At 45.4% G+C, this 13,665-nt stretch overlaps 1 protein-coding gene across 8 annotated transcripts in view; it reads right to left on the bottom strand.

Moving 5' to 3' along the window:
* PRMT2 (protein arginine methyltransferase 2) overlaps positions 1–7,096 on the bottom strand; it is a 42,784-nt gene extending 35,688 nt beyond the window's left edge. For 7 of the 8 annotated variants that reach the window (XR_004526489.2, XM_033856309.2, XM_073804633.1 and 4 more), the window contains exons 1-2: positions 6,952–7,096; positions 5,626–5,722 (exon numbers count right to left, since the gene is read on the bottom strand). Coding sequence is in view for 7 of the 8 variants with exons in the window: in XM_033856309.2 (XP_033712200.1) it covers positions 5,626–5,664 (39 nt within the window). In the remaining variant the exon portion in view is untranslated. Of the gene's footprint in view, positions 1–2,118; positions 2,271–5,625; positions 5,723–6,951 lie in introns of those variants that run through there. The other variant, XM_073804630.1, reaches the window with a different exon arrangement.
* Positions 7,097–13,665: the final 6,569 nt, after the last annotated feature.

The following is a 13,665-nucleotide window of genomic DNA, read 5'->3' as shown; positions in this document are numbered from 1 at the left end:
CCTCTGTCCTCTCCATCTGTCTCTGTCTCCGTCTGTTTGTCTCTGTCCCTCTCTGTCTGTCTGTCTCTGCTGTCTCTGACTCTCTGTCTCCATCTCCATCTCCGTCTCTGTCCCTGTCCCTCTCCATCTCTGTCTCCGTCTCTGTCTCTGCCTCTCTGTATCTCTGTCTCTGCCTCTGTTTCTGCCTCTTTCTGCGCCTCTGTCCCTCTCCGTCTCTGTCTCTGTCTGTCTCTGCCTCTCTCTCTGTCTCCGTCTCCTCCATCTCTGTCCCTCTCCATCTCTGTCTCCATCTCTGTTTCTGTCTCTCTCCACCTCTGCCTCTCTGTCTCTGTCTGTCTCTCTTGGCTCCAGGTTATTAGGATGGTTTCAAATCAAGATTCACGTGACCACGTTTTCATCCTACAAACACTTGGGGTCGTCTCCACCAGCAGAATGAAAGGATCTCACCCTTCCTCCACCTTGACTTTAGTCTCTAGTACAAAATGACTCGCATCCTTAAGTGAACGTCAGAGAAAGAACAGGAGGCACCGTGAGTGACCACTTAGTGACTGACCCCATCAGCAGCAACGCTCTGAAGGTGGTGACCGGCCCAGGAGAAAGCAGCCCTGTCTGGGTGTCAGACCCGAGGGCAGAGCTGGGCAGCCGTGCTGCGGGCCGACAGGGGGCAGGGCGCAGCCCTCGGGGCGCACTGCTGCTCAGGACTGGAGAGCGCGCCCTGGGTCTCCGCTGCACGCGGCCAGCCTCCCTTTGTGTCCAAACGGGTCTCCCTGGAGGCCACACCAGAGGCGGCAGGGCCCCAGCTCGCGATCCAGTTCACTGCAGCAACCCCGCCCGGACATACGTTTAAACAGATTTTCCTAAACGTAACCATCATTCATGTTCATTTTAGAAAATGTGTGGAAGAACAAGAGCACAAAGAGGAAAATTAAAACTAAGTGTGAGCTTTGCTCATTGGTCAGAGATCAATGACGGTAACATGCAACCATTACAGCGCTTCAGGCTTTCTTCACGTGCACACGCAATACCTCCTTATATGGTGTTTACCCGGATCATAAGATTCTGCCTCATGACATATTTTGCACTTATTAAATTCTGAACATTTTTCCCCATCATTAAATACACTTCTAAGCACATTTTCAGTATCTCACAGTATTCCATTCCATGAATTATTGTAACTTATTTATCAAATCTCCTATAAGCATTTAAACTGTTTTCAGTTTTGACTAGTATAAAGTATGTTAAGGTGAACTTGAATATGAATCGGTCTGTCCCTGATAGTTTTCTTAGGACAAATTCCTGAATATGACACTGAGGGTCAAGGTCTTTTACGGCTTTGACACCACCACCTGATGCCTTCCATGGGGCGGCCGCTCGAGCTCCTGCACGCGAGGACATAGCCTCGTGAGTTCCCCGCGCCTGATCAATAGAGGATGTTCATCACTGCAGCCTCTGCCAGTCTGAAGGCAAGAAATTACCTCTTGGTTACCTCCATTTGCCTTCCTTTGATTATTAGTGATCAAACATGATTTTACCTATACACTGGTCGTCTTTTTTATTTTAATAATCACCTGTTTGTATCCTTTGCACATTTTCCTATCACAGTAACGCGATTCGTTTCTGCTCACCCTCGTCCTGTGCGGCTCCACCCGCGCTGTCTGTCACCGGCCCCCCACACCCCCGACCCTCATGGTTGCCTGGTGTACATGGAGAGGGAGGAGGGTCCCCACACCTCCCGTGCTCGTGTCACACGTGCATTTTTTCTTTTGACATCGCTTTTTTTTTTTGCGGTATGCGGGCCTCTCACCGCTGTGGCCCCTCCCGTTGCGGAGCACAGGCTCCGGACACCCAGGTCCAGCGGCCATGGCTCACGGGCCCAGCCGCTCCGCGGCACGTGGGATCTTCCCGGACCGGGGCACGAACCCATGTCCCCTGCATCGGCAGGCGGACTCTCAACCACTGTGCCACCAGGGAAGCCCTGACATGGCTTTTTGTAAAAGATACCAGACAGTTTAAAAAATTTTTTCTTTTTCACTCACACAAGAACTTGTGGCAAACTCCCCACCTGCAGAACTCTACATAGCATACGCATATATGCTACGTACGTACACATGTACATACATAACACATGGCTACATAACACTCCGCAGCGGGGATTCTGCCTGAGCCTTAAGTCATCTTCGACTGATGGACTTGCTCTGGATGTCCGGTCTTCTACCGCCACAACGTCTGTGCACATTTATCCTGACATGATGACATTTTATCTCTATGAGACAGAGTGACAGGGCTGAAACATAAACATAGTTTTCACTCAAACATTTGTCAGATTCTTTCCATAAAGGATGTGGCACTTCACACTTCAGCAGCAGTGCACGGAGTAACCGTCTTTAATTTTTGCCAGAGGAATAGGTGTAAAGACTCCAGAAAAGGTAAACATGTGGGGAAACACTATTACTTATACTTTATAAAAAAGACTTTTGATAGTATAGAGAAACAATAATAATTTATTGTGGGTTTATAGCATATATAGAAGTAAAATATGTTACAACAACAGCACAAAAATAGCGGCTGGTAAATGGAACTAATTTAGAGGATTCTTGTGAAGTGGTCAAAAAAAAAAGACTAGAATAGGTTAAGGATGCATATCGTAATTTCTTGGGTAACCATCAGAATAATATTGGGGTGGCCAAGAAGCTTGTTCGGGTTTTTCCATAACATCTTTAGAAAAACGCAAGCAAACTTTCTGGCCAGCCCAAAAAGGTACAGCTAAAAAGTCAACAGAGGAGATAACATGGAATTACAGAGAATGTTTTATTAATCTAAACGAAGGCAAGAATGGAGAAAGGTAAAAAGGAAGAATTGTGACAAACAGAAAACAAACAGCAAGATGTTAGGCTCATGTTAGACTTATGTTACATGTTAATGGACTGAATACTCCAATTAAACGGCAAATATTATCCGACAGGAAAATAAAAGACATAACTATAAGCTCTTTACAAGAGGAACACTTTAAATATATGGAGTTAGTTTGGCTGAAAATATAGGTATATATGTGTCTGTGTGCCACGCAAACACTAAGACAAAGTAGATGCAAGGCAAGAAGTATTAATAGGTAAAAAGAGACTTCATAAAAATAAAAGGGTCAACTAATCTAGAAAACAAAAACTAACCTAAACATATGCACCAAATAACAGAGATTCAAAATATATGAAGCAAAAAGAGATAGATCCAAAAGGAAATAACAAAAAAAACAGACAAATCCACAGTCACTGTGGAGATTTTTGAAACTCATCTCTCAGTAATTGATAGAACAAATGGACAAAACATCAAACAGGATATAGATTTGAGCAATACTAATAACCCATTTGACAGTGAAGACATTGAACACTACACCCAACAACTGCAGAACAACTTAGTCTCTGCAAGTGCCCATGGAACATCCACTAAATAACCCTTACGATGAGACCATAAAGCAGGCCTGAATAAATTTCCAAAGATTGAAATGTTATATTTTCTGACCAAACATAATCAAACCAAAATTAACTAACAAAAATATAAAATTTCCCACGTTTGGAAATTAAGCAACACACTTCTGAATAGCCCGGAAAATTTCTAATTTCCATTGTGATATATTAGAAAGTATTTTAAGTGAACAATAATGAAAATACAATGCATTTAAATGTGTGAGGTGCAGCTAAAGCAGTGAATAGAGGAAAAGTTACAGCTTTAAAGAGATTTTATATATATATATATATATATATATATACATACATACACACACACACACACACACAAATATATATGAAAAGAAAGGTTTAAAATCAGTGATCCAAGCTTCCATCTCAGGATGCTATGAAAAGAGAAAATTAAACCCAAATAGAATAGAATAAAGGATATAAAAGCAGAAATCAATGAAATAGAACACAGATGGACAAAGAGAAAATTAACAAAGGTTTCTTTGAAACATAAAATTGATAAAATCCTAAAAAGATAAAACGCAAACTGTAACTATCAGGCATCTCTTCTGTGATGAAGAATGTTATTACCAGGATGAACACAAATATTATTGAAATACTACCATGACTCATAAATAACCAGGAAAACTAAAATCACAAGATACCATTTCTAACCCACAGACTGACCAAAATTAAAAAGCCTGATGTTCTCAAGTGTTAGCAAGCACTTTGGGCTCCTGGCAGACCTGTGAACTGGTAAACCACCTGGGAGAACAATTGCTCATTATCTAGTAAAACTGAAAATATGCAATCCCTTCCATCCTACAATGCCATTATTGGGTAAATACCCTGGAGCACATGTGCACAAAGAGACACACTGAAGGATGTTCACTGCAGCACTGTTTGAAATAGAGAAAAACTGGAAGCAATGTAAGTGTCCAAAAAAAGGGAAAGAGATAAAATGTGGTATATACCTAACGTACAACAGTAAGACTGAATAGACCTACATACCTGCCTGTGAATGTGATACATTTCATATAAGGAACACACTACAGGGACCATCCTTCAGGACTAAACCAGCTGTACCCATACATTAAAGACAAATCCCTCAAAAGTAACGCAGGTGGAAAAGGCAGGCTGCAGAGCACACACAGACTATGACACCACTTAGGTAAATTCTAAAAAGCACACAAAAACAGTATCATATGCTGCTCAAAGATGCCTACTTAAGGTATAAAAGTATAAAAGATGGTGCAGAAGCACAAATATCAATTCATAATTCACAGTAGTGTTTGCACTTGAGACAGAGGAAGAAGAATGGGACTGGGGTTGGGGAACAAACTTTATTTATGTTTTTTTATTCATATATATACTTATATTCTGAAGTAAATATAACAAAATGTTAGCAAGTTTCCACTTCTGTGTAATATGTATTGATACTTGATGTCTGCAATGTTATTCTGTAAATGTTCCAGTAGTTCTTAAATTTCTCAAAAGAAAATTAAGAGATCCATGAAATTAAAACTTTTATGATTAATTTTAATCATATTTTAAGAATCATATTTTCATAATTTTAAGAAACAGATTAATGAAATGATCCAACTATAAATAAAATTTCTATATATAAAAACCCAAATGAATTTAGAACAATAATTAGAATGTAAAGAGAAAAAAAATGTTAAAATTGACATCACAGACATGAAAATGTTTTTTAAAAAACATTATTTATTAGAGTATTCTGGTTCTTAATTTTACATAATTGACATTCCTTTAAATTTAAGGTGACTTTTTTTTTTACTGTTAACTTGAATGAAATTATATGTGGTCCCAGGCAGATAAACAGTATGAATATATAAATCTTTTCTAATGTCCAACCTGTCTCTAACATATTATGTCTGGGATGTTTTTAAACAACTAAAAAAAAAATGTGCTTTCTTCACCAGCTCAAGTGCCAAAAATGGAACCCTAGATTCCTGGGAAGTGTTTACAGTGCCCATTTCAGAATGTCATGTGTGACCTTTACACACTGTGCATTTCCTTTATTTAAGCATCCCCTGGTTAGTGGCCACCCTCTAAGGTCCAAGGAAAATGCCATCACGCTGGGCTGAGCTCCACTCTCTGTGATGGTCCTGGTCTTTAAATACAAGTTCTCACACAGCAGAACCGAAATTACCTGCAACTCACTTCTGGGGCAGTCACCTGGTGTTGCCATAATTCCTTTGGGATCTGCACATAGCTGCTGCTTTAATGTTTCATTTTCCCCTCCATTTCTATTTTAAAAAGAGAATGAGAAAATGCTTGTTATGTTGCATAATAATTAAGTCCACATAACTTCTAAAGTCCACGAAAAAGGTCCTCTACCAAATGGAAGTAAATGTAAATGAACAGAAATGAAATTTATAAACACAATTCTTACAAAATCAACTGAAAGCATTTAAAATTTATGAACTCCAAACAGTGTATATTTTCATCACTAGCCTGCAAGGTGTTAACTGTTCATTGGCCAAAGACTGTTAGTTTCTGTTAGATCACTGGGTTGAATTAAAACAATAAATTGATGTCAATTCCTTCCTTGGGGCCCTGACTACTTTAACTCCAATTAGGATTTCCTATCTGGGGCTTTAAAGTGTTTCCACTAACAGGAACCAAGGTCTGCATCTCCCAGAGGCTTTTCTTCTCATTCTCAATCTTATTTTTCCAGTGACAGTGTAACCCATACTACGCTCTGAGATGGATGTGTGTTTTTTTCAATTATACAGCAATTCTTTGTTTAAAATGAGGGCTTCACTTTATCAATCAAGACCCAATACTTCTTTGGGTGACGTTTGTAATTATAAATACTAATACACATGCATTGCATTTTCGCTGGAAACACTGCATAGGGGCCAGAATGGGGCTGGGCCGGTGGGAGGGCGGGGCCGGGTTGACGGATGGGGCCAGGGTGGGCGGGGCGGGATAATGGGGCGGGGCCTGGATGGGGCGGAGCTCGGTTGAGGGGCGGGGCAGGGTTGGGGGAGAGGGCCAAGGATCCTGAAGGGCAGGTGGCCAACGGGGTGGGGAGAGAAACACGGGAAGAGAGGATGAAGGGAGGGGCAGGGCGTGACGCGTGAGCAGAATGGGTAGTGAGGGAAGGGAATGTGACCTGCTCTCTGAGAGGGTGGGAGATTGGCCCGGAAGCCAAAGGCCGACGGGATGTGGGCGTGGCACTGGGGCGGGGCTAGGGGAAGGGCGGGGCACTGTGGGCGTGGTTGGGGAGATCGCGGGGCTGCGGGGCGATGGGTGTGGCGCCGTAGGCGTGCTCGGCAGGAGGGCGTGGCCCTGGCGGGGGCGGGGCCCCAAGCTCGAGGTCAGCACAGAGGCGGGAAGGCGCGGAGAAATCTCGATAGGGGGCGGCGGCCTCGGACCGCCCGCTGACGCACACTTCGGGCGAGGACCCCTCACCTGGCATGTCCTGCCCTACGCGCGGTCCAGCCGCCCGAGCTGCCCACGGGAAACCTACCTCAGCCGCGCTTCTCCGCTGAGGTTGGCGTCCACACCTCCGACACGGAGGGGCAGCCAGCACCCACCAAGAACCCGAGCCGCCGCCCTCAGCCCGCGCAGGCGCAATGTGCGCAGGCTGCCCGAGTAGAAAGCCCCGCCCTGGAACCGGCTTCGCGCGCATGCGCCGCCGTACACGCCCCGCTGTCCGGAGAGGGGAGCCAACGCCCTGGACTGCGCAGGCGCAGTGCGCTCGGGGGCATCCCGGCGAAGACTCGGTCCTGGACCGACCGCCCAGCGCAGGCGCGCCTCGCGGATCCCGCCTTCGGCCGTTGCGCGAGCCCGGGCGCTGCGCTCCAAGCGTGCGGGCTCGGGCTCGCGTCCCCGGGCGCTGGGGGCAGCCCGGGGAGGGGGCGGGGTGGCGGCGCAGGCCACGGGGAGCGGGAGCCATCCCGGTCTGGGGGTCAGAAACCCGCTATGAATGACAGAAGCGGCTGATTTCCGGAGCAGGACCCGCCTTCTTGTGCTTTTCTTGTAATAATTCAGTTAACCTTCCCAATCACACTGTGAAGTGTGAACCTTGTGTCGTTCTTTCCAGTTGACAAATGGAAGCAGAGTGATTTTTTTATTTATAAACTTCTGAGAGGAAGTTTGGGATTTAAAGAAAAACAATAACGTTATTGGCCACTGCTATGGGGGTGGGGCAGGTGGTGGCTGGAGCCGGAAAGGTAGGAGAAGGTGGTCAAACTCCTAGAGAAAGTAGGGTGGCGGGTGCCAGGGCCTGGGAGAGCGGAAAATAGGGAGACGATGTGAATGGGTGTAGGGTTTCAGTTTCACAGGATGATGAGAATTAACGGGGATGAATGCTGGCGATCGTTGCACAGCAATGTGAGCTATTTAATATCACTGAACTGTACACTTATAAATGGTTAAGATAAGTTTTATGTGTATCTTACCATAATAAAAAAAAGAGCAGGAACACAAATTACCAATATACGAAATGAAAAAGGAATTCAGTACAGATGCTGTAGATTTTGTAAATTTTGTAATTTTATGAAACTTTGTCCAAAAATTTTAACAAATTAGATAAATTAGACAAATTCCTTGAAGAACAACTTACCAAAACTAAACGAGAATATTTAGGAAATCTACATAGTTCTAGATTTTCGAAAGGAATGAATTTCATAATTAAAAATCTTCTTACAAAGAATACTCCAGGGGCTTCCCTGGTGGCGCAGTGGTTAAGAGTCCGCCTGCCGATGCAGGGGACACGGGTTCGTGCCCCGGTCCGGAAAGATCCCACGTGCCGGGGAACGGCTGGGCCCGTGAGCCATGGCCGCTGAGCCTGCGCGTCCGAAGCCTGTGCTCCACAGCGGGAGAGGCCACAACAGTGTGAGGCCCGCGTACCGCAAAAAAAAAAAAAAAAAAGACCGAAAAACATTTTTTTAAAGAATAGGGAAACCATAGACTGGGAGAAAGTATTTGCAAAACATCTACCTATCAAAAGGTTCCTATATGAAATATATGACTCCTAAAACCGAAAAACTAAATTAATAAACAAATAAATAGAAATGGGCAAATGACTTAACAGACACTTCATGAAAGAAGATATACAAACAGTCAATAAGTACATGAAAAAAGTTCCTCAATATTGTTAGTTGTTGGGAAAATGAAAATCAAAACTCCAATGAGATACTTTTACACAGACTGGCTAAAATTCAAAAGACTGACACCCAAATGTTGGGACGGCTGTGGAGCAAACATAATTGTCATACATTGCTGTGGGAGTATAAAGTACAAGAGGCGCTACGGGAAAATGTTTGGCCTTTTCTTGTAAAGTTATACATATTATATAAGTTGGCTCTGGCTGCCACAATAAAATACCACAGACTGGGCGACTTAAACATCAGACATTTATTTTGTCTCAGTCTGGACGTCCATGATCAAGGTACCAGCAAATCCGGTTCCCATGAGTGCGCTCCCCTGGCTTGTGGACAGCCGCCTTCGCGTTCTGTCCCCACAGAGCTCAGAGAGACAGGCTCTGTGTCTCCCCCTCTTCTCATAAGGACACCAGCCCTATCGAATTAGGGCCACGCCCTTCTATCTTCATTTAACCTAAACGGCCCCCTAAAGGCCACCTCCAAGTGCAATCACACTGGGGTTGGAACTTCAACATATGAATACTGGGGGGTCACACTGATCTACCCTACAGCCCAGAAAAAGAACTCCAAGGCATTCTCCAAAAGAAATGCAAGTGCCTTGCCCAAGAATGTTTATAACAAAAAAGTTGGTACCATTCTAAATGTTATTGAACAGGAGAATGGATACACAAACTGTGGTGTATTCCCACAATGAACACCGCTCACGAGATTTACTTTCACGTCGGTGAAATCACGACCAGCTTGAACTAAAAGGGACTGAGATAATTCAAAATGAAACCAGGCTGCCGGGGACCCCGACCTTCTAGGCTGAGGAGTCAGAAAAGGAAGGATGGGAGGCTGTGTGCCCTCCCAGGGAGCAGCGGGGGACTTGGACTGGGGAGCCTCCTGTAAGGAGCAGAACAGGCTCTAATCCAAACACACTTACTCCCGGGCCGGGGACCCTGGGAACTTGGCGCTGCTGATTTCGCGGCCGCAGCGAGCGGGCAAGGACACGTGCCTTGTGCTCCACGCTGCGTGAGTGGGAGTGTCTCTCATGTCTACCCTCCTGTCTCACCAGCATGTGCTGGGGGTGTGTGCAGGAAATTCAGACGACTTGTCTTCCTAGCTCACAAGTCTCTGCAACAAGAAGAGGTGCTGCTCAGGAGGCCCAGTGGCTACTAGACCTGACTGAAATCATGAGATGCTGAGCTTCAAGCCTGATGCCACAGTGGGATAAGATTTGGTGGGCGGCGGGGGCGGGGAGGGGGGGTCTGGGTACAGGGTGAGCAAACGCTTTATGTTTAAGGAATGTAAATACTTTGTGGCTAGAATGTTAAGTGTGGGAGATTGCAAATGCTGTCCTGAAAAATAAAACAGCCAGTTATTTTACCAGCAAAATGGATTTATTCGGGAATAGCAGAGGAATCGCAATTCAGGACATGCAGGCTATGGCAAACTGTAGGCAAGTCTAGAGAACACAGGAGAGGAAGGCCATTTCGCAGAGAAAAGGGGGAATTGGGAGGGGCTTCTTTGCAGGCAAGTCCACTGGAGGGAAGGGAGGCTTCAGGGTGACGACTTCTCATTGGCTGGGCTACTGCTGGGCAGGAAGAAAACCCTCCTTCTCCTGCTGGGTGTAAAGTTGGCTTCCTCCGGCCCAGGAATGTGAACCGAGCTGGGAGGGAAGGTACGGGGCGGGGGGATCTCCCCATTCAGGGCATCCTGACTCCATTTTAGATGAGGTTTCTCTTTCATTTTGGCCCCCAAATGGCCACAGTACTCTGCAGTTTTTCCCAGCAAGAAGTGGACCCGTTGAATCCTGGCTGGCCTTGCAATGCACCCACAGAAGTCGCAGAAGTGACCATGTGCAATTTCCGAGTTTAGGATTCAAGAGGCCACTCAGTTTCCATCTCACTCTTGAAACCCATACCACCAGGTGAAAAGGCATAGGTGAGCCTGCTGGATGAGCAGAGATAGAGGGCTAAATCACACAGGCACATAAACACACACACACACACACACACACACACACACACGCATATGCATGCACATGCACACAAACACAAACACAGAAACACACAGGCACATGCACACCACACACACATACACACCTGACAATCAGTCACCTCCAGAACCAAAGCCACCTGGCTGACCAGCAGTAACTACAGACAGGAGTGAGTCCAGATGACACCAGCATAAGACCTGCCGAGCTGAACAAATCCCAAATAACCAATGCACAGAATCGTGAGCTAAATAAATGATTGTTGTTTGAAAACACTAAACTTTGGGACAGTTTGGTATGCAGCAAAAGCTAATTGATACATCAAGGAATGCTAATTAAAACCATAATGAGTTGTCACCACACGCCCATCAGAATGGTTGAAAGACTAAAAAAACTGAAGTGTTGGTGAGTACCTTGACCGATTAGAGTTACACGTTGCTGGGGGAGGGAGGATATAAGCCGGTATAATTATGTTAGAAACTATTTGGGAGTTTCTGGTAAAGTTAGACATATGCCTGTCCTGTGATTCAACAATTCCACTCATAGGTATGTGCCCCCTCCCCCCAAAATTGCATACGTGCCTCGACAGATAAGTGCAAGAAGGGTGCACAGTGGAGGGATGGCGTGAAGGAATCTTCTGGGGTCCTGGAGTGGGTCCGTATCTTTAAAAGGGTGCAAATGGGTGTTGTATACTATGTAAGCCACACAATGTAAAGTACACCTCAATTGAAATTAATCTCTCAATGTCTTGAAAAAGATGTGTGCCCTCCACTGTGTGTAAGTAATTTGTGGATGGAGGGTGAACTGTGGGGGTTTTAAGGGCTGTAAAGTCTTTGACACTCTTCCCATCACATTCCTCTCCCTGAATCTGGGTGGGCTTTAATCAATAGAACAGGAGAACAGCTGTGACCTCTGAGGCCAGCTCACAAGCGGCCATGTAGCATCCTCTAGTTCTGCTGGAATGCTTGCTCTTGGGACCCAAGCCGCTCAGGGACCCACACAGATGCCAGATGTGCAACTGTGGAGGGGGCCAGGGGACCCACTGCCATCATTTGAGCCATTCCACTGTTCCAGGCTTCCCAGCTGTGGTCCCGGACATTGTGGAGCTGGAGCAAGCTGTTCCCCTGCACTCTGACCGACGTGCACACTGAGAATGAGGAAGAGGTTGAGGCTTTTACGCAGTTTGCTGGTGTTTCTTGTGTGGCGGTGGGAACTGGGGTGGAGTTTGGTGCTTCGACGTGGCTGCCGCCAAAGCAGGAGCCTAAAGCCTACAGCACTAGCTTGCAATCAGGCAGGAGCTGGGGGGCCTGCGCACCGGCGGTGGAGGCGTGGTCGACCACGGCAGGGGCAGCAAGACGATGCTCCTGGAGGCAGGAGGAAAGACCCCTGTTATTCAGCCCAGGAAGCCGGGCACCAGGGTGGCCTGCGTGCAAGTCGAGGTGATGCCAGGACTGGTGAAGCGGCTTCCAGACAGCGTCAGAGTGTCAGCGGCGGTCTTGCAGCTACACATCTAAGCTATGGTCAGGGAGAGAGGAACTAAAGAAGGATTATCCAATTTGCAAACAGAACTTAAAAGAGCTATAAAGGAGCCACGATTGGCTCAAAAATGAAACTACTTTTCACCCCCACCCTCTCCCCAGGCCCCCACCTCCAGTCTCTCCCAGCAGAAGATTCTCAAACAAAGAGTGAGCTCAGGGCAAAGGCTGAATCCGAGACACTGTTGGGGAAGTGTGGTCTCAGAATAAAAGCAAGAAGAGGTGGGATTGGAAAACCCTCTAAGACTCGGAAACAATTTAATTGCTGCCTCATAGACCCGTTCAGGTGGGCAAAAGCCTTCTGTAGACCTGGCACTTGGGCCCCTCGGATGCTCTTGTGTTAATCAGCCCCAAACCTGAGGTCACTGGACGCAGAAGTCTCATGGGGACCAATTAGAAAAGGGCCTGTTTCAAAGAGATTCGGGTGTAGGTTTTGTCAAATGGCATGAACACCGATGAACTTTGCAGAAAACCCACAGTTATTAAGAGAATGGTACCAGCAGAATCCACAGCAACTTGCACTAAAAGAAGCAGAGACAGCACAAGATGGAAAGAGGCGTTTGGACCCTGAACTTCTCCAGGTAGGTGGAGGCTACAAACAGGGGCTACTGTTCATGGAAAAGGAAGAATGACTCAGTGCATGGAAAGGGGTCAAAGCCAAGTCAGAGGAATCATTCCTGGGCACTGTGGGCTGATGAAGCCTGGTGCTGTGTGCTGGGCTGGACGGTGCTACCCTGTGCCTCCCATTTCCCCTTCAGAATGGACTGTCCAGCAAAAGCTGTTCTAATATGGAAGATTATAGAAATTCAATCTCACCTCAAGAAACAAGAAAAATCTCAAACAAGCAATCTAACCCTACACCTAAAGCAACTAGAGAAAGAAGAACAAAGAAAATCAAAAGTCAGTAAAAGGAAGGAAATCATAAAGATCAGAGCAGAAATAAATGAAATAGAAACGAAGAAAACAATAGCAAAGATCAATAAAACTAAAAGCTGATTCTTTGAGAAGATAAACAAAATTGATAAACCATTAGCCAGGCTCACCAAGAAAAAAAGGGAGAAGACTCAAATCAACAGAAATAGAAATGAAAAAGGAGAAGTAACAACTGACACTGCAGAAATACAAAGGATCATGAGAGATTATTACAAGCAACTACATGCCAATAAAATGGACAACCTGGAAGAAATGGACAAATTCTTAGAAAAGCACAACCTTCCAAGACTGAACCAGGAAGAAATAGAAAATATAAACAGACGAAACACAAGCACTGAAATTGAAACTGTGATTAAAAATCTTCCAACAAACAAAAGCCCAGGACCAGATGGCTTCACAGGCGAATGCTATCAAACATTTAGAGAAGAGCTAACACCCATCCTTCTCAAACTCTTCCAAAAAACTGCAGAGGGAGGAACAATCCCAAATTCATTCTATGAAGCCACCATCACCCTGATACCAAAACTAGAAAAAGATATTGCAAAAAAAGAAAATTATAGACCAATATCCCTGATGAACATAGATGCAAAAATCCTGAACAAAATACTAGCAAACAGAATCTGGCAACA

The sequence above is a fragment of the Tursiops truncatus genome, chromosome 4, assembly GCF_011762595.2.
Source record: "Tursiops truncatus isolate mTurTru1 chromosome 4, mTurTru1.mat.Y, whole genome shotgun sequence".
Lineage (NCBI taxonomy): Eukaryota > Metazoa > Chordata > Mammalia > Artiodactyla > Delphinidae > Tursiops > Tursiops truncatus.
Note: the sequence above shows the minus strand (reverse complement) of the source record. Positions and strands in the feature narration are given on the sequence as shown.